This window comes from Apium graveolens, chromosome 9, assembly GCF_009905375.1.
Source record: "Apium graveolens cultivar Ventura chromosome 9, ASM990537v1, whole genome shotgun sequence".
Taxonomy (NCBI): Eukaryota; Viridiplantae; Streptophyta; class Magnoliopsida; order Apiales; family Apiaceae; genus Apium; species Apium graveolens.
Genome location: NC_133655.1, coordinates 286,852,400 through 286,877,867, shown reverse-complemented (window position 1 = coordinate 286,877,867; position 25,468 = coordinate 286,852,400). Strand labels below are relative to the sequence as shown.

The 25,468-nt window shown below is 37.8% G+C and overlaps 3 protein-coding genes and 1 pseudogene across 3 annotated transcripts; 1 reads left to right on the top strand and 3 right to left on the bottom strand.

Moving 5' to 3' along the window:
* Window positions 1–1,017: 1,017 nt before the first annotated feature.
* LOC141686525 (laccase-5-like) lies at window positions 1,018–6,491 on the top strand (annotated as a pseudogene).
* Window positions 6,492–13,107: 6,616 nt separating this feature from the next.
* Window positions 13,108–15,313, bottom strand: LOC141686524 (uncharacterized). The gene is made up of 3 exons (XM_074491555.1): window positions 15,007–15,313; window positions 13,799–13,911; window positions 13,108–13,197 (listed from the first exon to the last, which is right to left on the bottom strand). Exons 1-3 carry the CDS (start codon window positions 15,311–15,313, stop codon window positions 13,108–13,110), a joined length of 510 nt encoding a protein of 169 aa, XP_074347656.1.
* A 1,305-nt stretch (window positions 15,314–16,618) lies between these two features.
* Window positions 16,619–17,233, bottom strand: LOC141686523 (putative mitochondrial protein AtMg00860). Its single transcript, XM_074491554.1, has one exon. The coding sequence runs from the start codon at window positions 17,231–17,233 to the stop codon at window positions 16,619–16,621; it is 615 nt and encodes a 204-aa protein (XP_074347655.1).
* A 7,282-nt stretch (window positions 17,234–24,515) lies between these two features.
* LOC141686522 (uncharacterized) lies at window positions 24,516–25,249 on the bottom strand. Its single transcript, XM_074491553.1, has 3 exons — window positions 24,993–25,249; window positions 24,767–24,909; window positions 24,516–24,628 (listed from the first exon to the last, which is right to left on the bottom strand). The coding sequence occupies exons 1-3, from the start codon at window positions 25,247–25,249 to the stop codon at window positions 24,516–24,518; spliced, it is 513 nt and encodes a 170-aa protein (XP_074347654.1).
* Window positions 25,250–25,468: the final 219 nt, after the last annotated feature.

Genomic DNA, 25,468 nt, shown 5'->3' with positions numbered 1-25,468 from the left:
TTAATCTATCACAGGCACCCCCTGAAACCCCGTTCCCGGCGACCATCGCCATTAACTCCGGTGAGGTGCTTGAAAATTCGGCCACTCGATTCGGGGTTCCAACACAGAAACTATATATATGAATCAACTTAAAACTTCACGATCTACACTCCTGTAACCTCCAAATCTCCCCAGAATCAACCAAATTAAAATCCCCAAATTTCGATATAAACCCTAATTAACGGAATTTATATTTCACCTATTGTTCGAATGATTTAATGGCATACACAGAAAGAGAATAGAAATCTGAATGTTTAATTAATATTCCTTTTAAAGAGTAAAAGATTTCACTCGATGAATATACTTGTTAATAATTAAAAAAAAGAAATTGAAAAATACTACAAAATGGTGAGTTAAATGCGATGGTCGAGATTGCCTTTTTAATTGTTAGTTTTAATATATTCAAAACATTTCGAAGCATTAAACGCCATGAGCTTAGTATATCGGGCGGATACGGAGTGAAAGTACAAGAAACCAACTAAAGGTTCTCGAGTACGATTAAAAACAATTATAGGCCAGATTAACCAAACAGAAGGAGACGCGAGAAGTAAAGTTGAACAGTCAGGAAAATGGAAGGTGCATAATCGCAAATTGTTAAAATTAGAAAGAAAATCAAATTGGTATAACTCAAGTTAGTCCATCAATACAATGAGATAGCTAGAACGGTTACGAATGAGTTGACCCTGTTGTTGCAGGCATAACGAGTTCATAAGATGTTTAAATGTATATGGCTAAGAAAGGTAATTTAGCTCCCTACGTATAAAATGAAGGTTGATTCAGATTACGTGAGTAACTGACAGATTTAATGTCAGTGAAAGACCGTTGAATTGTGATTAAAATAATGAGACCGGGGAATTATAGGAAAGGTACTTGGGGAATATCATAGTCAACGTCAGAAAGCCAATGCGCCCCAGTTCCAGTGCATCATTTACAAATGAAGAAGAAGATTACAGGAACGGTTAAAAAGCCTCCAGTGCGATGGGAAGTGATTACAAATTAGATTATTTGAACGAAGAAACATATGAGGACGAGATTCAATACCGAGTAACAATTGGAAACGCACGTAGGCACGAGTTACTAGAATTAGAAAGAAAAAGAGAATTAAGATATGTTATGTTGTTCCTCCTAAGTAGTAAATAGACAGGATAAGTAGAAGTGAGTTGGCTTCACTGTTACCCATACAGCGCATTCATAAGGCGTTTATCTGTATATATTCAGAAGGAGTAGGTTAGCTCCATTATATATAGGAGATGGAGAGTTGAATTGAGTTATGCAAACAACAAATAGAATATGATGTTAGCGAGAGGCTATAAAGGAAAGATTGGTATTATACGCTAAAGTTATGAAAAATTATGAGGTTGAGAGATTAACCTGAGAAAATGAAAGTTATATACTTGAAAAGTATCAGTATTATTCCTTAGCGTGATTCTGAGGACAGAATCCTTTTAAGGGAGGAAGGATGTAACATTCGGGGAAATATCGTATAATTATTTATATCAATATATGATTATTATGTGAATATTATATGAATTTTTGGTGAATTATCTGGTGTTTGATAATAATATTTGGATGTTTGTATGTAATAAAATGTGAGTATGATAATTTTAATATGTCCAGAATAAAATATAGAAAATTAAGGTATTTTTCTGGTAATTTTTGGAATGTTAGATGATTTTATAATTATTTATGAATTATTAATTATTTTCTGATTAATTATAAAAATTATTTTATAAAGCCAGGAATCGTCCGACTTCAATCGTTTTTACGTTTTTACAACCCGAAACTCTTTCGAAAACTCCTTCCTAACCTAATATGGTAATTCCGGACATTTTCCGTGTTTTGACTTTTTCGATCCGGATTACAGTTTGACCCGTGCGCGGCCCGGTATAAAATTTTCGATACGATAATCATTTCGATAAATCAACGAAACCCGTATTTTCAAAAAACGAGATATTATCACATTATTTTCGTATAGAGTATTTTATAAAAAGCCCGGTTGAGATAATTATCCAAAACTGATATCAAATTGGATCGTTATTGCAGTTACTTAGCGGCTAAGCAACTAATTTAACGATCCAGAATGATCCAATATTCCATAAATATAAATAGTCTATTTCTTATTTCCTTTATTCCGTTTATTCATTTGCAACCAGTTAAAATACCGTAAATACAGAGAAAACCCTAGAAAACCGATACGTTCCTGAGAATCAAACACACGAACGAAGGCGTTATCGAACTCCGATTCGGGCGTGCAGCATATCAAAACAAAGCTCACGAAATCTTCTTTCTGAATCAATCATCAGTTTCTGCCCAGAAATCATGGTAATTTTCTTATTTATTTATTTGTATTCGAATTATTTAAGAATTAAAATATGAAATTTGTTCTTGATGTTGTTGATGTGATTTGATGCTTCCATCGTGTAGATAATATTTTTCTGGTCAATTTGGTATATTATATGTCAAAAACTGAGTTCAATAACATGGTTAAATTTGAGTTTGATTTTCGGGTTATGAAATTAGGGTTTTGAACTTTGAATGTTCTTAATTGGAAATTGGGTATTTCTTTTGTTTGGGGTTATTATATGAAATTGGTTGTATAAATATATAGATCGTGAAGAGACGAATCGAACGGTATCGATGAAATTAGCAGACGATACATGGAAGGCGTTGGTCGGAAAACGAACAACCGGCGGCGTCGGAATGTTTGGACGGATTTTCCCGTCGACTCCGTGCTTGTTTGATCATACTAGTGGCTTAATTGAATTCCTGACAGCAAGGAGATCATGTGATGTTAATATGGTTGATTTCTAGGCACACATAGCGTTTCCCGGCGAGCTCGGTGGCAGCGTTAATGGCTGCCGCTGCCGGAGCCGACGGGGTGGGGAAGGTGACGGTGGCGAAATTACCCTTTAGCCCCTGAACTTTCCCTACCTTGCAAAATTAGTATTTCTGTTTTAATCATTTACAAAAACTTGATTTTAGTTTTAGTTATTTTCAAAAACGATATTCAGTTATAGTTTATTTTCAAAAACTATTTATAATTATTTTTAAATTATCAAAAATCAATATTTTTTATTTTAAAATTTTATTTTAAATTCGAAATTAAATATTAATTATTTAATTAATTAATTTTAAGTGCTAAATAATTATTTGATTAATCAATTAATTTAATTATTAATTATTAATTGATTAATTGATTTAATTAGTTATTAATTAATTTTAATTGATTAATTAATTAGCTTTAATTAATTCTTTTGGATTTAAAAATCTGAAAATAGTTTTGAACTTTAAAATATTATTTTAAATTATTTTCAAAGGCTCGATAATTATTATAAAATTATTTTAAAGTCATATTTAGGTATTCGAACCCTATTATTTAATTATTAAATGATTCGGAGACCGTTTTAATTCCGAAAAATGTTCAAAAATTCATAATATGTCAACCGTTCGTCCGCTTGATACGAAACGAACGCTTCTAGACTCAGAAAAATATTTTGCTTCTATTAAAAATAATTTAGAGACCTAAATTCCTTCGTATCTAAATGACGTTTGTTGTAGGGATCATTCCGAGTCAATAATTGATTGATAAAATATTCTTTTTGACCCTATTTCAACTCTAAACATATCGAGACCTATCTTTTGACGATTCAACTTATGTGCTACATGAATTACGTGATTATGTGTTATCTGGATAATAAGATTACCTGCCTTATGTGTACGTATTATGCAAATAATGAGTCAGCATGTCTTTTGAATGTTATCTGAATGAGATGTGACTCTTATATATATAATTATCGGGCGGGTAGACGATAGGGATAAGTGTATAGACTAGTCAATTATATATTGTCAGTTTATTGAATAGTATTATTTGTGATAGATGCATATAGTATGAGACGTTCAAAGCCAGATAGAGATGGTAGAAGTAAAGCCTGATTGCGTGTAATACTGAAATGAGTGGATTCGGAATAAAGATAACCTAAGAAGGTAAATGATAAGAAAGGTCAAGTAGCTCGTCAAGGGTAGTACAGAGGCGACATGACTGAGTGATATGGCAACTAGTTAAATACTGCAAATATTTATTCGCTCCTATTCTAAGTTCAGAATAGTTAATTTTTTTATGTTTCGCTGCAATTACTCATATTATGCCAGTTCTTTTCATTATTGTTCCTATAATTCGATTGCTCTCTTGAGCAAATAACCATTCGTTCGGGTTATTTGCGAACCCTAATTTGGGATGTTTTGAAATTAAAAATGATTTGATATCAAAATACTCTACGGGCTAGATGGTTACTATACGGGCTGGGTTTTACCCAGACCATTGATTAATAGGCCATAGTTGCCTGGGTGCCCCATATGTTGGTTGGGTCTATGCAGTTGGGTATAGATCCGCACTGTATCCTGACTGATCAGCAGGTTATAGTGCATATGTTGGTTTCTAGTGTCCAGTCCAATTTGTTGTTGATCGCCATTAACGGCATTCTCTCTCGAATGATTTTATGATTCCAAAACCGGACAAAACCCTGATTCAGGAGATGAATCGGGAAATCGCTTGGCATTTTTGGATTTTAGTTAAAGGCTGATGACAGCCAATGTTTATTCACTCACTCACTTAAATTAAATCGAATTGTGTAAACTTGTTTTGAGATGTTTTCCGGAAGTTTTCTTTTGATATTAATGTTTGAAACTCAAGATATATACTTGCTGGGCATTTTTGGCTCACTCTTGCTTTGTCAATTCTTATTTCTGCCAGAAACAGATAAGGATAAAAATGAATAGCTTAGATAGACAGCAGAAGATCGAGAAATCTCCGCTGCGAGAGGTTGAAGAAGTTAGAAGAATATGATTCGAGCGTTAGTTCAAAGGTATTTACAATTGTATATTAGTTGTTGTAAGTTATAGAAGATTAGATTCTTGTTTCATACCATAACCTGTAAACGATCTGGATTCAAGGGATTATTTATTTCTTTATTTTATGTAATGATTGTTTAGTGACACCAAATCTTGACCCCGGATTTGGGTTGTTACAGTTGGTATAACAAAATAAGTACCTTGTAATTTTTGAAGTAAATATACTGGTAGTCTTTTATGTCAAACATGTTTTTCTTCTAGCAATAAATTAATTATGGCTTAAAAGTCGATCACAACTTAAGTCAGTTGGCTAAAGCCAACTAATATCAATTTGCTAATGAAAGTCATACAACGGCTCTACTGGCTGCCCTGTTTTGCTTTTCCACAGAAACTGTGATTGTTCCAGTGGATTCAGGAGAAACTAACCTTCTGCGAGTCGTCAACTCAGCGCTAAACCAACAACTCTTCTTCGCCATAGCTAACCACAAGATGACTGTTGTTGGTGCTAACGCCTCCTATGTTAAACCCTTCACCACCAATACACTCATGCTCGGACCAGGTCAGACAACTGATGTGTTAATAAACGCTGATCAAACACCTTCTCGCTACTACATAGCAGCACGTGCTTATGCCAGTGCCCAAAATGCACCTTTTGACAACACTACCACCACAGCCATTCTTGAATACAAAAGTGCACCTTGCCCAGCCAAAGGAACCTCTATCAAGCCTGTCTTACCTTCTCTGCCCGCATTTAATGACACCGCCACAGCAACAAGATTCTCTACCAGCTTCAGAAGCCCCAGAAAAGTTGAAGTACCAACAGACATAGATGAGAGCCTTTTCTTTACAGTTGGTTTAGGCCTAAACAGATGCCCCTCAGGTGCCAACGCTAACACATGACAAGCTCCAAACCGGACTCGCTTCACAGCTAGTATGAACAATGTATCATTTGTACTACCATCAAACTTCTCATTATTACAAGCACATCATCAAGGGATTCCAGGAGTTTTTACTACTGATTTTCCAGCAGCTCCCCCAGTGAAATGTGATTACACCAGTAATGTTAGCCGTTGGTTATGGCAACCAACAAGGGGGACTAAACTTTTAGAATAATATAAGATCCTGAAAAGGGTCATTCTCTAACATAAACTATACAGGCTGAAGTATGGATCAAATGTGCAAGTAGTGTTATAAGGCACAAGTATATTCACAGCTGAAAACCACCCTATTCATCTCCATGGATACGACTTTTACATAATTGCAGAGGGATTCGGAAACTTCAATCCTAAAACTGATACATCTAAATTCAACCTGGTTGATCCACCACTTCGTAATACAGTTAGTCTACCGGTCAGCGGATGGGCTGTCATTAGATTTGTTGCCGACAATCCTGGTAAAATTACTAAACATTGACTTACAAAAAACAAAAAAGAAAGGGTTCAACATTCTAGCGAATTAATTGTTTTGTATGATGACAGGAGTTTGGATAATGCATTGTCACTTGGAAGTTCACATCACTTGGGGTTTAGCCATTTTGTTGTTGACAATGGAGTTGGGGAATTAGAATCTCTAGAGCACCCCCTGCAGATTTTCCGGTGTGCTAATAGACACTACTTAAGTTACCGGCCTTTAAATAGGGACACTGCCTACTTTTTCCGGTTATAATTCAGTACAATTATTACCCGCATTGGGGTCTGTTTTCTTTCGAATTAGTGGTATTTTTTTGATCAAAAAAACAATTAAACAGGGTCATGAAAAATATGTTCTTCTGCTTTTAACACGGGAGGAGCAAGTTTCTTGGTTGATGGCTCAATACAGTTGTTGTATACTTGTATTTTTTTATATTTATAATTAATTCTACCAGTTTCTTGAGTAAAATTCCATTGGGCTCCTGTCAATTGTATTACATGAGTTTATGATTTTGATTTTCATTTAAGTGTAAACCTCTCTCTATATGAAAAAGTTGATAGATAAATATGAATTGATCAACATAACTACAAACATGTACAGATCTACCGTAACACTAAGGCAGCAGACAAAGCAAAATCAAGAAACCAAGAAATCTATCTAAACATAATCTAACTAAAAAACGGAAAAGCACACATGCGTTGATCACATACTCATTCCCTTCATTTTTAGCATGCATAGTTGTCACCGACCGGTAATTATTCAACCTATGATTTTCACCTACTATGCTAAAACTCATCACATGCCTTTCATCGTCTAGAATATCGAGACGTTCTCTACTAGAATCCGCTGGTAAACCTGACATAACATAGACTTCTCTTAGTGATCCAACGCTACCATCACCGACAATGATCTGGCAGCTCTTGAGGAAGTGTTTGTAGGTTTGCGGGTTGTTGAAACTCCTGACAAGAGACCACATGGTGGAGACTGAGGCTGAGATCGTCTGGATCACCGCGGAGCTGCACTGGTTAGGGCCGAGTGTTGGATAATCTAAATTTGGTTATTGTCTATTCTTGGTAAATTGGTGCGAAAATAAAGCTCTGCAAATCTGGTGATCAACTGTCAACAGCGTGTGGAGTGATTTTAGTAATTTAGTGTGGCATTATCCTATTATGAGTTTTGTGATTGATATTCACTTGTTTTCTATTCCTAGTTTAGATGTCTACGCGATTCTGTTTTTCCTATATATGTAATCAGTTTCTTCATGAATAAAACCAAGACTTAGACATTGAATATTTTCTCTCCTGCTTCTACTGCATAACATACATATTGTTTTCAACAATCTGGTATCAGAGCCGCAAGGACGTCGTGTTGGTATATGCCAAAGTATATGCCCAGAAACACCATGACGGAAGCAGGGAAGAATAAGGATGGATCGCTGGGTCTCAGTTATCCTATGCTGACTAAAGAAAACTATACAGCATGGGCCTTGAGGATGAAAGTATACATGCAGGCGCATGCCGTTTGGGAGGCGATTGAATCAAGTGGTTCAAAAACCACAGTTGATGACAGGACCGATAAGATAGCCTTGGCTGCAATATACCAAGGCATTCCTGAAGATATTCTGCTTACTCTAGCAGAGAAAAAGACTGCAAAAGAAGCCTGGGAGGCCGTGAAAACGATGTGCCAAGGCGCTGATCGTGCTAAAAGGGCAAGAGTTCAAACACTCAAGGCAGATTTTGAATCAATGAACATGAAGGAGACAGACTCGTTGGATGAGTTCTATTTAAAGTTGAATGGGCTCGTTGTAAATATACGGGCCCTTGGAGAAAGTATTGACGAATCGTATGTGGTGAAGAAAATTTTACGTGCTGTTCCTGGAAAATTCTTACAAATTGCCTCCACTATCGAGAAATTTGGAAACCTCGAAACTATGACAGTAGAAGAAACCATTGGCTCCTTAAAGGCTCACGAAGAAAGATTGCGAGGTCAAACTGAAAGTGGCAAGAACCAACTACTCCTTACTGAAGAAGAATGGATCAAGAAAGATAAGGAAGAGGGAAAACTATTATTGACCAGAGAAGAGTGGCATAGGCGAAGCAACAAAACGGTGGAAGGATCACAGGGTCAGAGATTTCGTGGAAAGGATAACACCAGGTGGGGTCGAGACAAAAGCAGAGTCAGATGCTTTAATTGTAATGCCTTTGGTCATTATGCTAGTGAGTGTAAAAAACCAAAGCGAGAGAAGGAGGCCAGGGAAGAGGCCTTCTTTGCTAATATCCCAGACGACGAACCAACTTTACTCTTGGCTAAGTGTGAAGGAAACAAAGACACTGTGATGCTGATCAATGAGGAGAAGGTTACACCAAAACTGAGCTCAAGAGACAATTCGAATACTATAGTATCAAATTTGTGGTACCTTGACAATGGTGCTAGCAATCATATGACCGGGCAACGCTCAAAATTCAGCATACTAGATGAAAGTGTGACAGGGAAAGTCAAGTTTGGAGATGGCTCGATGGTGGAAATAAAAGGGAAAGGTTCAATTGAGTTACAATGTAAAAATGGTGAAAGCAGGACTCTTGCTGATGTATATTATATTCCTTCGTTATGCAGCAATATTATAAGTCTTGGACAACTTTCAGAAGAAGGATATATAATAACTCTTAGTGGTGTTCTTCTTTGGGTTCGTGACAATAAAGGGGTGCTCATTATGAAGGTTAAACGCTCGACGAATAGATTGTACAAAGTGATCCTCCAAAACAGTGAACAAAAATGCTTACTAGCAAAAGGAGATGAAGACAACTGGTTGTGGCATTCACGTCTTGGTCACGTAAATTTCAATGCAATGATTATGATGTCAACAGCAAATATGGTACATGGACTTCCAAAGATCTGTCAGCCAAAGGGTGTTTGCACTGGATGTTTAATGGCAAAACAGACAAGAAAAGGTTTCCCTCAGCAAGCAAAATTTCTCTCTACGAGGCCATTAGAACTGATTCATGGTGATCTATGTGGCCCCATCAATCCTATCACCCCAGGCGGAAATAGGTACATATTTTTACTTGTTGATGACTATAGTCGGTTTATGTGGTTTTATCTGCTGAAAAATAAAAGTGATGCCTTTGAGGCTTTCAAAAAATTTCGTGTATTGGTAGAAAAAAATTCAGAAAAGGGGATAACAACTTTTAGAACCGACAGAGGTGGTGAATTTTTATCAAAAGAATTTCTGCAATATTGTGAAGAGGCTGGCATTACACGTCAATTTACTGCGCCCTACTCACCACAACAAAACGGTGTGGTTGAGCGGAGGAACAGAACCATGATAGAAATGGCTCGCAGCCTGTTAAAGGAAAGGAATTTGCCCATAAATTTCTGGGGAGAAGCTATACGTCATTCTATTTACTTGCTCAATAGGCTCCCCACTCGAGCAGTCACTGGTATAACACCTTATGAGGCGTGGTCAGGAAACAAACCGCACCTTGAAGACTTACGTGTTTTTGGATGCTTAGCACACATGAGAGTGCCAACTGAAAAATTGACAAAGCTGGATAACAGAAGCAAGCAAGTAGTAATCTCGGGAAGGAATCGGGTACCAAAGCATATAGGCTATATGATCCAGACTCTAAATCAATATGCATTAGTCGAAATGTGGTGTTTGAAGAAGGAAAATCATGGAACTGGAGTCAAGATGGTACTGCACAAACTATACTCTCAAAAAGTTTTGTGTTGATCAATGCTAATGCAAGGGAGCCAGAAGAAAGTCTTGAGGAAGGAGAAAATTATGAAGATATATCTACTCCAGTTTCTACTCCACGAAGCACAAATACAGGGAACTCTGGTAACATGGAGTCTGGTAGTATGTCAGAGTCGAGCAACTCAGCTAGCACTACTGGTTCAATATCAAGCAACGAAGATGAAAGCCACCCAAGGCATTATAGATCTCTCAAAGAAATCTATGATATTACTGAAACCGTGGAAATGCTAGACGAAGAATTAATGATCATGGGAATTGACGAGCCTATAAATTATAGTCAAGCTGCAAAAGAGAGTGAATGGAGAAGAGCGATGAAACTTGAGATGGAAGCAGTTGAAAAAAATAATACGTGGGAACTTATCAAACATAAAGCCAGAATCGTTGCAAAAGGGTATGTTCAGAAGCAAGGGGTGGATTTTGAGGAAGTGTTTGCTCCTGTTACTCGTATTGAAACCATACGGTTATTACTTGCATTAGCTGCGAAAAATTGTTGGGAGGTACATCATCTTGATGTTAAGACTGCCTTCTTGAATGGTGAGATCCAAGAGGAAGTGTATGTCACCCAACCAGAAGGCTTTGTTAAACGTGGAAAAGAACATCTTGTGTATAAACTCTTGAAGGCTTTATACGGTCTTAAACAAGCACCACGGGCGTGGTACTCGAAGCTGAATGAATGTCTCGTGAATATTGGGTTCGTCAGGTGTCCTTATGATCAAGCTGTGTACACCAAGAAGATGGGAAATGATGTTATAATAGTTGGAGTGTACGTAGATGACCTGCTACTAACTGGTACGAGCACGTGCATCATTAAAGAATTTAAAGAGCAAATGGCCAGCAAGTTTGATATGAGTGATCTAGGCAAGTTATCATACTATTTAGGCATCGAGGTTGAACAAGGAAAGGGATACATTCAGCTAAAACAATCTGGATATGCGAAAAAGATTCTTGAGAAGGCGGGCATGAGTGACTGTAATTCTACGAAGTATCCTATGGATCCCAAAGAGGTGTTGCACAAAGATGAAATGGGTATATCAGTTGATGCTACAGAGTTCAAGAGCATCATTGGAGGATTACGATATCTTGTACACACAAGACCAGACCTCGCTTACTCGGTTGGTATTGTTAGCAGGTTTATGGAACGACCCACGTTGTTACATCAGAATGCAGCAAAACGCATTCTCAGATATGTAAAGGGGACAATAAATCTTGGTTTGATTTACACAAGGGATAGTCAAAATAACATATTAACAGGATACTCAGATAGTGATTTGGCTGGGCACGTTGATGATCGGAAAAGCACTGGAGGTATGGCTTTTTATTTAAACGAAAGTCTGGTAACTTGGGTTTCTCAAAAACAGAGGTGCGTTGCTCTCTCTTCTTGTGAGGCGGAATTCATGGCCGCTACTGCAGCAGCCTGTCAAGCTATATGGCTGCGAAATCTGCTTACTCAGTTAACTGGTAAAGATGTGGAACCTGTGACAATCTATATCGACAACAAGTCAGCTATTGACTTGGCAAAGAACCCAGTGTTTCATGGTAGGAGTAAACACATTGACATCCGTTATCATTTCATACGAGAATGTGTTGCGAAGGGTGAGATTAAAGTTAAGCATGTGAGCACAAATGAGCAAAGAGCAGACTCTCTTACAAAAGCTCTTACCACTGTTAAATTTGAGAAGATGAGGAAACTTTTGGGTGTGAAGGCTGCAGTTCAATCAAATTTCGATTAAGGGGAGATTTGTTGGATAATCTAAATTTGGTTATTGTCTATTCTTGGTAAATTGGTGCGAAAATAAAGCTCTGCAAATCTGGTGATCAACTGTCAACAGCGTGTGGAGTGATTTTAGTAATTTAGTGTGGCATTATCCTATTATGAGTTTTGTGATTGATATTCACTTGTTTTCTATTCCTAGTTTAGATGTCTACACGATTCTGTTTTTCCTATATATGTAATCAGTTTCTTCATGAATAAAACCAAGACTTAGACATTGAATATTTTCTCTCCTGCTTCTACTGCATAACATACATATTGTTTTCAACACCGAGAACGTGTAGTGTGAGATGGTTTATGCAAGTCTTGTGTGTTGTGGATCTTTTGGAGCTGAAGAGATGAAGGCATTTTTGAGAAGGTTTTCGGTAGTTGTCTACGAGACAAATGAGATGTGTCACGTTACTTATATTATCAGGTAACACATATACATGTTAATATTTATATTTAATATATATACTTATATATATGAAATTGCTTCAACTAGCCTATTTTATTACAAGTATCTTGTTATAACTAATGTACATTTTCAGTTTCTCATAGGGCTGAGCATTCGGTCGGTTCGGTCAGAAACCGAACCGAACCGAATCAACCGAAAACCGAAATGATAATTTTTTCCTAACCAAACCGAACCAAACTTATGCACAAACCGAACCGAAAACCGAACCGAATTATTTCGGTTAATTCGGTTCGGTTTCTGAAAACCGAAATATTTGAAATTTTGTCCAAATAATTTAAAATGAAAAGAAAAAATTATTTAAAATGTTAAAAGAATATATATTATATTATATATGTAAAAAATTGAAAATACATACATTCACCAATTGAAGATACATACCGTATATTTTTTTATTTATATTTACTATATTGTATTATATATATATAAATAAAATATAATTCAAAAAAATATATTTAAATTTCGGTTATTTCGGTTAAACCGAATTAATTTTTAGATTAACCGAACCGAACCAATATTATTTTGGTTAAAACCGAAAAACCGAATTAACCGAAATTTTTGAAAAAATTCAAACCAAACCGAACCAAAATTATACGGTTCGGTTCGGTTTTTCGGTTTCGGTTCGGTTTTGCTCACCCCTAGTTTCTCATCAGTGGGAGCAGATGCTCACATATAATATGATATGATGGTGCGCGTAAAACTAGAGTTTTTAGTGTAAATGCACGAGTCCTTATCATGTACGAGGACTATTTATGGTGGTACGAGACAATAGCATAAGTTTGTTATGGATAGTCATCAAGGGGAGTGCATAAATAAGACTACAACTTTAAATTAGCCTTCCTTGTTATTCAGATTTTCTGGTGCAATGTTCTCCATTGTATTTTCTCTGTTCTCTTTGTTTGATAACTCAACTTGAGCTTCCTGTTTTACAAAAGTTAAAGTAATAGCTTAAGGTGCCGAATTTGAATATGTAACATTCAAGTTTGCAGGTAACTTAATTTCTCGTTTTAGCATACCAGAGCTTGTTACCTTTCAACTTGATGTTTATATACAGCTAGACCTGGAAAAATGGGTCAGAATCCGAAAAACCGAACCGAAATCTTTGAATCCGAGATCCGATCCGAGATCCGAATTATATAATCTGATAATTATCCGAAAACCAAATTAAACCGATCCGAAACTTACCCGAACCGAAAATTTAACCGCAAATGATACGAAATACTAGATCCGATTATAAATTGGAACCGAACAAAACCGATTCAGAATATATTCAAACCGAATATGATCCGAAATAAGCAAAATTCATACTTAAATGTATCTTATATTCGTAATAATTTGATTATTTAATTATAAATTAATGTAAAAGTACTACATTTAATAAAGAGATATTTTTTTATGTCTCAAAACATGGAAAAATAAATAAGTTATGATCCGAGATATCCGAACCGCATTTAATCTGAACCGAATTTTGTCCGATTTTTATCCGAATTTCATCCGCTTTTGATCCTAATTAGACCCGAACCGAATCACATCCGATCTGATCCAAATGACCTCCAGTTATATCATAATCCGAAAGTGGAACCGATCCGAAATAGATCCGATCCGAAACCAATCCGGTTATCCGATTTGCCAGGTCTATATACAGGTATAAAAACTTTGATATATCTTTTTAAAGCTCAGACTTCACGCAGGCCGATCTAGATGTATTGCATCTTGCTGTTTTCTCTATAAATTTGAACGAGTTAATGTTGATCTTATGCACATGACGTCGGTGTTAAACGGCTAATATCTAAACAACACAGTAGTTGGTCAACACTCTTAGAAGGTTAATGGCCCTGGGAGCCTACGAGACAGCCCAAATCACATAATATACATAAAGGGAGTTGAGCTTGTCTAGGTGACATAACGGAAAGCCTATATGAGATTGATCACAAAGAACTTCAAAACAATTATGGTAATCCCAGTCTTTAATATATCAACATCAGTTTCATTAGAAAGAAGAAATGTCATGATTAAGAAGTAAGAACACTTCAACTTGTAGTAATACTGATGAACCAATGACATGCAAGACAGAATTTAAAAATTTCACCTACCAAATTCATAATTTAGGCAAATGCATGGTAGTCCTGATATTGTTTTAAATTTGAGTCATTAAGTTCAGATGACAGTCTTATAAGAACTTGATTATGGTTTCAAAAGTATCTTCATATTAGTCTTTTGCTATGGATTCACTACGATTTACGAGACAGAGATAAGGATAAGGAAGAAATTGTACTGAATAATATTAATACTGGTTACAAGATAGATTTGCTACAATTCAAGATGTAGCCTCTCCTACAGTTAACTCCCACAATAATCAACCTGCCTATAATTATAAACCCTACTTCCTTTTATCCTCCCCACTTTCTCCTAACAAAAGACTATTCTGCCCTTCTTTAAAAATAACAAGTCTTCAGTCTATTTGGGCTTCAATAGCGTGGGCTTTCTTACTCTTGGGCCTTCTCACATATGTGAACAGTATAGGTGGCTGGCCTGGGTTTATAGCATTACCCGCGGCCCATACAGCCACCTTGTCCTCAAGGTGGAAAGAAGGGAATCTACTGTCCAACTCTACAAACTGCTCCCAGGTAGCTTCATACTCCGGTAACCCCTCCCATTGAATTAGCACTTCCACAGCCGCAGAGGGAGTTGCTGTGTTTTTTCGCACCCCTAGTACCTTCTAAGGAGTGCCTTCCCAGACTAGTGTGGCACTTATATTGGGAGGTAGGATTGATGTAGCATTGGATTGACCCACTGCTTTCTTTAATTGAGAAACATGGAATACTGGGTGAATTCTCGAAGTGGGTGATAGCTGCAGTTTGTATGCCACCTTACCTACACGCTGGATCACATCGAATGGGCCATAATAATGAGGTGCCAGCTTGGCACAAGCTCGCGTGGCTACTGACTGTTGCCTGTACGGTTGCAGTTTGAGGTAGACGAGGTCTCCTACTTGGAACTCCAATTCTCTACGAGACTTGTCCTCTTGGTTTTTCATACGCTGTTGAGCCCGTAATAATTGTACCTTTAACTCATCAATAATAGCATCTCATTCCTGTAACTGATCTTCAATGGCAGAGAGCCCTGTGCTTCCAGGAATGAATTTGATTAATGGTGGGGGATCTCTACCATACAAGGCCTTAAAGGGAGTGAAACTCGTATACACATGGTACGAAGTATTATACCAATACTCCTCCCAAGATAACCAATTTGCCCAAGTTCTTGATTTGCCATTAATAAAGCTCCTCAGATAGTTTTCCACACATTTGTTAACCACCTCTGTTTGACCGTCGGTTTGTGGGTGGTATGCGGTACTGTGATGCAACATTGTACCCTGTAGCCTAAAAATTTCTTTCCAAAAGAGACTGAGAAATACCTTATCACGATCTGATATAATAGTGGTGGGGAAACCATGGAGGCGTACCACTTCCCGAATAAAAACTGAGGCAACTCCTTGAGCTATGAATGGGTGTTTTAAGGGCAGAAAGTGTGCATATTTTGTGAGACGGTCGACTACCACCATTACCGAATCCCAACCTTGCGATTTTGGTAGCCCCTCGATGAAATCCATCGACAACTCATCCCAAACAGTTGATGGTATTGGTAGTGGGTTAAGGAGACCCGCTGGTTTGAGTGCAGATGACTTGATTTGTTGGCACACCTTACATGCCTGCACATATTGGGTCACTGCCTTCCTCATGCCCACCCAGAACCAAGTGGATGCAAGACACTGATATGTCTTGAATTCGCCTGAATGGCCCCCCATGGGCGTATCATGATACATGTGCAATAATTTGGCAATGAGAGAACACCTTGACGGTAATACAATTCTTCCATTAAACCTTAAAATCCCATGCTCCAAGGTGTATCCCTTGGCCACCACTTGTCCTTTTTCCAAATCTGCTTTGAGTTTCTTAATAAAGGGATCTTCTTTGATAATTGCTTGTACCTCCTCCCAAGGTGTGCCCCCAGTAGTGATTAGAGTACTAAGTTCCCCAACAGGCCCAGACTGTCGAGAGAGGGCATCTGCCACACGATTCGAGGCCCCAGACTTGTAATGAATTTCAAAGTCAAAGCCCATTAATTTGCTGACCCACTTCTGGTATTCCGGGCCTACTTCTCGTTGTTCCATCAAAAATTTCAGGCTTTGTTGGTCGGTTCTCACAATGAAATATTGCTCGAGCAGGTAGTGTTTCCATTTGAGTATGGCTAGCACAATCGCCATTAGTTCCTTTTCGTATATGGATTTAAGTCGGGCTCTTGTTCCTAGGACCTTGCTGTAATATGCAATGGGGTGTCCTTCCTAAAGTAAAACAACTCCCAACCCAAAACTAGAGGCGTCAGTTTCCATAATAAAATCCTTGTTGAAGTTGGGCATAGCCAGAATAGGAGCTTGCGCCAAAGATCGTTTCAATAGCTCAAATGAAGCTGTAGCATTTTCAGTCCACCCAAAGTGATCCCTTTTCATCTGGTCCGTTAAAGGACGAGCTATTGTTGCATACCCAGCTATAAATTTTCGGTAGTAACCCGTTAACCCTAAAAAAGAACGTAACTGTTTCAAATTTTTGGGTTGTGGCCACGGTAGCATTGCCTCTATCTTACTTTCATCGACTTCAACCCCCTGATCTGAAATCACGTATCCCAAATATGCTAACTGAGTCTGCCCAAACTCACACTTATCCTTGTTGGCATACAGCTGGTGCTCTTGTAACGTTTGTAACACCGTGGCCAAATGTCGCTGGTGTTGTGTTGCATCAGGACTGTAAACCAGAATATCATCAAAAAACACGAGGACAAAACGATGGAGATAAGGCTTGAAGACGGTGTTCATAAGGGCCTGAAAGGTAGCAGGCGCATTCTTTAACCCAAAAGGCATTACTAAGAATTCGTAATGCCCCTCATGTGTTCGGAAAGACATTTTCGTTACATCACCTGCCTTTACTCGAATTTGATGGTAACCCGACTGGAGATCTAATTTAGAAAAAAATTTAGCTCTATGAACTCATCTAATATCTCGTCAATCACCGGTATTGGAAACTTGTCAGCCACTGTTACCTTGTTCAAAGCGCGGTAATCCACGCAAAACCTCCAAGATCCATTTTTCTTCTTCACTAAAATCACTGGACTGGAGAATGGGCTATTAGATGGTTGGATAATTCCTGCGTGCAGCATGTCCCGCACCAAAGCCTCAATTTCATTCTTTTGAGCCTGGGAGTATCGATAAGGCCTCACGCTCACTGGGTCTGTTCCTTCCTTGAGAGTAATACCATGCTCGTGTCCCCTCGAAGGTGGCAATCCCAGAGGCATCTCAAAAACAGTCTCATAATTCTGCAGTGTAGTGCTAAGAAAGACAGGGACTTCGTGTTTGCCTTTCTCTTCAGCTCCTGGCTGTTTATTAGCAGACAGCTCGTTGAGCTCAACCAGAAAACCTTTTCCTTCTTTTTTTAAGGTTTTGAGCATGGCTTTTAGAGATATTAACGAATGCCCCAAGCTTGGATCTCCTTGAACTGTCACTTGTTCTCCACCCACCATAAATTTAAATGTTTGGGTCTTCCAATTTGTTATCACCGTACCCAATTTCTCTAACCAAGCTACACCCAAGATCATGTCGGAATTACCCAAATCCAACGGCAGAAAATCCTCCACTACGGTTATAGTAGGCAAGTGCACCATTACCCCATTGCATTCTCCTTCTCCACCTGCCATTTCCCCATTTCCCAACGACACGCCAAACTTCCTTGTTTTAACCACTGATAACCCTAGTTTTTTAACCGCATTGGTGGATATAAAATTGTGGGTTGCCCCAGGATCCACCATTACCACCACATCTTTGCCCAGAACCTCGCCTCGCAACTTCAGAGTTTTTGGATTAGTGATTCCCACAACCGAATTTAAGGAAATTTCAGGTGGGATCTCTTTATCTTCACTCGGTAATACAACCAGACCCTCCTCCCCCAACTCATCATTTCCCCCTTGCTCAGTCTCCCCCAACCTCACCCTGCATTAAGATGACACTCAACTCACGTTTCTTACAACGATGACCTGCCGACCACTTTTCCTCACACCTGAAGCATTCCCCTTTTTCTCGTTTCGCCTGTAATTCCTTCTCAGTTAATCTCTGAAACTCCCCCATCGGTTTGGCTACTGCTAAATTACTCATACTCCTTCCAGACGGACTAGAGGGTGAAGAGGATGACTGGGAATAAACTAACACTGAACGACTACTTGAACTGGGAAAACTGGACTGAGATTTAGATGAGGTTAAATACCACGTACCTGATTTGAATGGATTTGTGCTCACACCACTCGCTTTACGGTTCCCATTACATCTCAGCTTCTCTTCTACTTTTACGGCCAATTCCATAGCATGGTCCAAATTAATAGGGCCTAACACACGCACTTCTGTTTTAATCTCATCCTTTAAACCGTTGATAAATTGGGCCAGTGCAATCTCTTCCGGAACTCCTGTTAGAGGGGCCATCAATTCAATGAAACGCCTTCTATATTCCACTACATCTGTTTGCTGTTGGTGGTGGAGCCACTGTTCTTGTAAGCTACCCATAGATGATGGTCAGAACTGCCACAGCAACATGGACTTCAACTCTGTCCAATTCCGGATGGGATGACGCCTGTCTTCCCATTGAAACCATAGTAACGCATCCCCATCTAATGATACCACCGCCGCTTCCAAAGATTCCTCTTCTCCCAATCGGTAGAAATGAAAGTAACGCTCTGCTATCAAAATCCAGCCATCTGGGTACATTCCATCAAACACCGGTAAATCCAGTTTTTTCACCTTCCAATTTCCTCCCACTGGGTCCCCAAACCGACCCGATCCAAACCCGAATCCACGGCCCGACCCAGCCCCTGACCCGAGACCCGATCCATAACCAAAACCCTCCTTTCGACCCACTCCACTCCCTTCGACACCCTTCCCTGACCCATTTAATTGAGTCGCCTCATTCACCTTCATGGACAACACCGTCGATCTCATCTCTTCTTGGAATTGCTCCTGTTCCTCCTTAGATCTGTTGATTCTCATCTCAACCCGCTGCATAGCCTGGTCCAACGTGACAGATAGATGTTCTATAAGGGAACTTTGTAGGCTTCTGGTCGCATTATTAACGGCCGTTGCTATTTGTTCCCCGAGGGTTGTCCGTAGCTCTTCGATCCCCTTCTCAAGCTGCTCAATACGAGCTTGATTAGATGGTGGCGCAACCATTTCTCCTTGGATCTACTGCTCTGATACCAATTTGCTATGGATTCACTATGATTTACGAGATAAAGATAAGGATAAGGAAGAAATTGTACTGAATAATATAAATACTGGTTACAAAATAGATTTGCTACAATTCGAGATGTAGCCTCTCCTACAGTTAACTCCCACTATAATCAACCTGCCTATAATTGTAAACCCTACTTCCTTTTATCCTCCCCACTTTCTCCTAACAAAAGACTATTATGCCCTTCTTTAAAAATAACAAGTCTTCAGCCCATTTGGGCTTCAATAGCGTGGGCTTTCTTACTCTTGGGCCTTCTCACATATGTGAACAGTATAGGTGGCTGGCCTGGGTTTATAGCATCTTTTCACCCTTTATAATACACAAGCTTGAGTTTGTTTACACTGTTATGAAAAGATAAGGATTATCCTAATTATTAGTTAACACATCTATATCTACAAATACATCAACTACTAGTTGTTTGACAATGATATCCTTATCTTTGGATTACAAATGTTAGTTGCGATTATCCAGCTGAGGTCTTAATAAGTCTAGATACTGAAGTTCTTCTTGACAAGCTAGCCCCCAGCTGCACATACTGAAATTCTCTATTTAAGGCAGCTCCGAAAACACATCTTGAACAATTTCATACGAACACCATATCGCCTGCAAAAACGTACACAGCCAAATAATGAAAACCAATGTGCCTAACTAAACACACAGAAGATTGCACTATATCTATTTACGATGAAACTGTATTCATAACTAAACACAGAAGATGAAATGATGAACAATTTCATCTTGAATTTTGATTGCACTATATCTATTTATGATGAAACTGTATTCATAGACATAGAACCTGATTGTGTATTGATGAGCAACACGCAGAAGATGATGATAAGAGAAAGACGAAGACGATGATCGGTAACAGTAAAACGAAGATGATGATCAGTAGTGCATTGATTAAGTCACCATAGCTCTGATACCATAAAGGTTTTGTAAAGAACCCTTTAGCTCAATATATGAATAATGTGTTTTACAGATTTACAGAAATGAAAAATGCCATCCAAACTTTTAACTTACAGGGAAACTATAGCTGGTTATATACAAGAAGAGAGTAAGAATTTTCTAACTAACTTTTGGCGGGAAAAGAAACCAACTGACTAAACTTTTCTTACTCACTAAGCTAAGCTAAATAATTTATATTTATCAAGTAATGTTGATTGACTTTGACCAATGTGATATTGTATTACTAATATCCCCCCTCAAGTTGGGAGGTGTAGCAGAAGAAACCATCCCCAACTTGGACAACAGTTCCTTAAATTAAGGTAAAGGAACTATCTTTGTAAGAACATCTGCCAATTGGTTCGTAGTAGGGAGATAACTGAGTTGCAGTAGACCTTTCAGCACTTTATCCCTTGTGAAATGACAATCAATTTCTATATGCTTTGTTCTCTCATGAAAGACTGGATTCCTGGAAATATGAAGAGCAGACTGATTATCACAGTTGAGTTGAACAGGTTTTAATCCATGAATGCCTAGTTCTTCCAACAATCTGACTGTCCAAACAACTTCAGAAGCAGCAGAAGCCATTGCTCTATACTCGGCCTTAGAAGAAGATCTGGGCACAACGGACTGCTTCTTTGATTTCCATGTAATAGGAGAATTTCCGAGTAATAAAACATAGCCAGTAACAGATCTTTTAGAATCAGGACATGAAGCCCAGTCTGAATCAGAAAAGGCCTGAAGAGTTATAGCAGTAGAAGCCTTAAGTAAAATCCCTTGACCTATGGTAGCATTTAAGTATCTCAGAGTGTGTAACAATGCATCATAATGAGGAACTCTTGGAGCCTGTAGGAACTGACTCAATACTTGAACTGTATAGCTCAGATCAGGTCTAGTATTTGTTAAAAAATTTAATTTCCCAACTATTGACCTGTAGAGCTCTGCATCTTTAAATAATGGTCCATCATCTGCTGTTAATCTAAGATCAAGAGATAGAGGAGTAAGAGCTTTCTTAGACAAATCAGCATCAATAAGCTGCAGAATCTCCTTTGTATATTTTGTTTGACTAAGAACGGTCCCTTCAGGAAGATAAGACACCTCAATGCCTAGAAAATAGTGCAATACTCCAAGATCCTTAATAGTGAATTTGGCATGTAATTGCTGCTTGAGAGCTGTTATTTTAGTAAGATTACTACCAGTGACAAGAATGTCATCTACATACACAGCTACAATGGTAATATCAGTCTTGTCTTTGCAAATAAACAAGCTATAATCCAATTTTGACTGATAAAACCCTTGACTAATAAGCTCATCAACTAAAGTTTTATGCCACTCCCTAGAGGCCTGCTTTAAACCATAAATTGACTTATTGAGTTTACAGACCTGATTAGGAGTGTGGACAATACCTTCTGGAACTCTCATGTAGACCTCCTCCTTTAAGGTGCCATGCAAAAAAGCATTATTTACATCCAGTTGATACATCTTCCAATTATTATGAGCAGCCAATGCTATCAAACATCTTACAGTGCTCATTTTAACAACAGGAGAAAAGGTTTCTTGATAATCTATTCCATACTTCTGTATAAATCCCTTGGCCACTAGTCTAGCTTTACATCTCTTAAGAGTTCCATCAGACTTTAATTTCACTTTGTACACCCATTTACATCCTATGGGTTTCTTTCCTTTTGGTAAATCAACCAGTGTCCAAGTATTGTTATCTTGCAAAGCCTGTATTTCTTTCTGCATGGCATCTGTCCAAAGTGGATCACCAGATACCTCTAAATAAGAAGTTGGCTCAGTAATGTGGATGGAATTAGAGACAAAATTGGAATGACTTTCAGGCATCATATTCCTTGAAACAAGATTACACCAGTGCACATCAGAATTAAGGCTGAACATACACTGATAGTCTTTTAAGTATGAGGGAGTGGTCTTAAGTCTAGTGGAATGTCTGAGAGGTAAAGAAATGGTAAAAGTAGATATATCACTAGGATCAGATGAAGATGAATTTGTATGAGAATGAACAGAATCTTGTGATGAATAATTGTTGGGAATATGATTTGTAGAATTGCTATTGAGGACAGAGTTTGATGTTAAAATATGATCTGAATCATAATCTGTTTGAGTAGTAATGGGAAGAAATAAGGAATCTGTATAGGTATTCATGGTGGAATTGGTAATCAAATGAAATGGAAAGTGAGATTCATAAAATATGACATCTCTACTAACTGTAACAGTATTAGTTAGCAAATCTAAAACTTTATACCGTTTTTGGTTAACTGGATATTCTAAAAATACAGCCGGGGAAGCTCTATTATCAAATTTGGATCTGTTGACTTTGATAGTAGAAATGTAACACAAGCATCCAAAACACTTAAGATCTGACAGAATGGGTTGAGATTTATGTAATTTGTAATAAGGAGTTGAAAAATTAATGCTCTTTAAGGGCATTCTGTTGATCAAATAGGTGGCACAAAGTATGCACTCACCCCAATATCTAGCAGGAAGTTTAGAGTGAATATATAATGCCCTGGCTGTTTCTAAAAGATGCCTATGCTTTCTCTCCACAACTCCATTTTGTTGTGGAGAGTATGCACAAATAGTTTGATTGATGATCCCTTCTTTTAAATACAACTCTTGCATTTTTCCAGCAGTAAGTTCTAAGGCATTATCAGATCTGACACAAAGTATAGAAGTATGGAATTGGTTTTTAACATATGAAATGAAATTTTAGAACACAACTGGAACATCAGATTTGTGCTTGAGAAGATGAATCCATGTGAATCTACTAAAATCATCGACAATTGTAAGAAATTGATTACAACCAGATGTAGTTTTGACCTTATAAGGTCTCCAAACATCTATATGTAAAAGTTGAAAGATAGCAGTAGTTTTAATGCTACTTGTAGGAAAGGGATTTCTAGTTTTCTTAGCTAATGGACAAACTTGACATAAGTGTTCTGAACTGAATGACTTTACATCACAAGAAGGAACAATTAAATGCATTTGAGGAAATGGTAAGTGTCCTAGTCTCAGATGCCAGAGAGAAGCAGAATGTGAGCCTGTAGCAGAAGATGAACTGAGATAAGCTTGAATAGGTGGAGAAGAATTCTTCAAAATAGCTTTGTCCACACTATACAAGCCATTACTCAATTTACCAAGAAGAGTTGGACCTTTCTGAGAATGGTCCTGAATGAGAAAACAATCAGAGTTGAATATTAATTGACATCCAAGATCAAGACACAGTTTATGAGTGGAAATAAGTTTGAATTGAAAAGTAGGAACTAGTAAAACATCTTTGAGCAAGATATTACCATGAAGTAAGACATTTCCAATGTGTGTAACTGGCACTTTACTACCATTAGGAATAGTGATAGTATTGTCAATATCAGAAACAATAGAATATTGATAAAAATCATCCATTGTGTTGGTGATATGATCTGTAGCTCCACTATCAAGTAACCATTCAGATTTAAAGCAAGAAAGTAAGCAAGTCTTACCTGTAAGTAGAGCATTATGAGAATCAGTAGCAGAATCAGATGTTTGAGTGTCTGAAATATGTTGTCTGTTCAAAATGTCCATGAGCTGATTGTACTGTTCTTGAGAAATATTGTTAGATTGATGAGTAACTGTATTGGAATGGTTATCTTCCTTGTGTTCAACTGGTGGAATGGAGACATTAGAATTTGGAACAAGAGCAGCTATCCTTTGATCTTTGTTGCCTCTGAAATTTGTCGGAAAGCCATGTATCTTAAAGCATCTATCAATGCTATATCCTGGTACTTGACAATGAGTACAGTAGTAATTGGAGCCAGGTTTGGTAGCAAAACTCTTATTCCCATTACCACTATTACCATTGAAATTTGGTTGTCTGAATTGAATACTTCTGTTGTTGCTCCCTGAGAAACTTCCTTGTCTATTAGCAGATCTGTCATTATCAAAACCTCTTCTTCTATCAACTAGAAATGCCATTGATTAATTCTGATTGGAAACCTGAGAAATTTCCTTGTGTCTTTCCTCTTGAGCAAATAGATTATAAGCAGCTGAAACATTTGGCAATGGTTGCATCATTAAAACATTTGCCCTTACTGCAGCAAAATTGTCATTTAGTTTCATCATGAACTACAATAGTTTCTGATCCTGTTGTATGTCCTGTATTCTTTGAGTCAAATTACAAGTGCATTTTTTGCAAGTACAGACTGGGAGAGGGTTGGCATCTGATATACCATCCCAACCTGTCTTGATTGCAGTGAAGAATTCTGAGATATTCTGGGAACCTTGTACAATTTCTGATAATTTCTGCTCTAAAGAATACACTTTTGTCATAGAAGCATATCCATAACGTTCTTCCAAATCGTACAAAATCTCTCTAGCAGTTTGCAGAAATAACACACTCTTTGCTATAGTGACATCAAGATTGAAAATAAGCCAAGAAATGACAAATCATTGCACCTCGCCCAAAACTTGTATTCTGGTGAAGTTTTGTCAGGAATTTCAATCGTTCCATCAACGAAACCAATCTTATTTTTGGCTGATAATACTAACAGCATTGATCTTTTCCAGTTATTAAATCCGTTTCCATCAAACTTAACAGAAACTAATTGAGTCGAAGATGCATCAGAAGGATGTATGTAATACACACTAGACGAATCATGATTGTTGACAGCGATATTTTGATCAGTAGAAGTAGAATCAGAAGCGGAAGCCATGTTTAATCAAGGTTGATACGAACAAATGTATCAAGGTTTTCTCAGAGAAAATTTGACAAACAGTTGATGTGCAATCGGAATTTCAACAAATGTTTGATACAAATCAGCGATGAAATTTCTCAGAAATATCTATGATTCAACAGGTAATCACAAATTCTAGATGTATAAAGAAAATCGACAGGATTCAGAAAAATAATCGACCAAATGGTCAATTTTAAG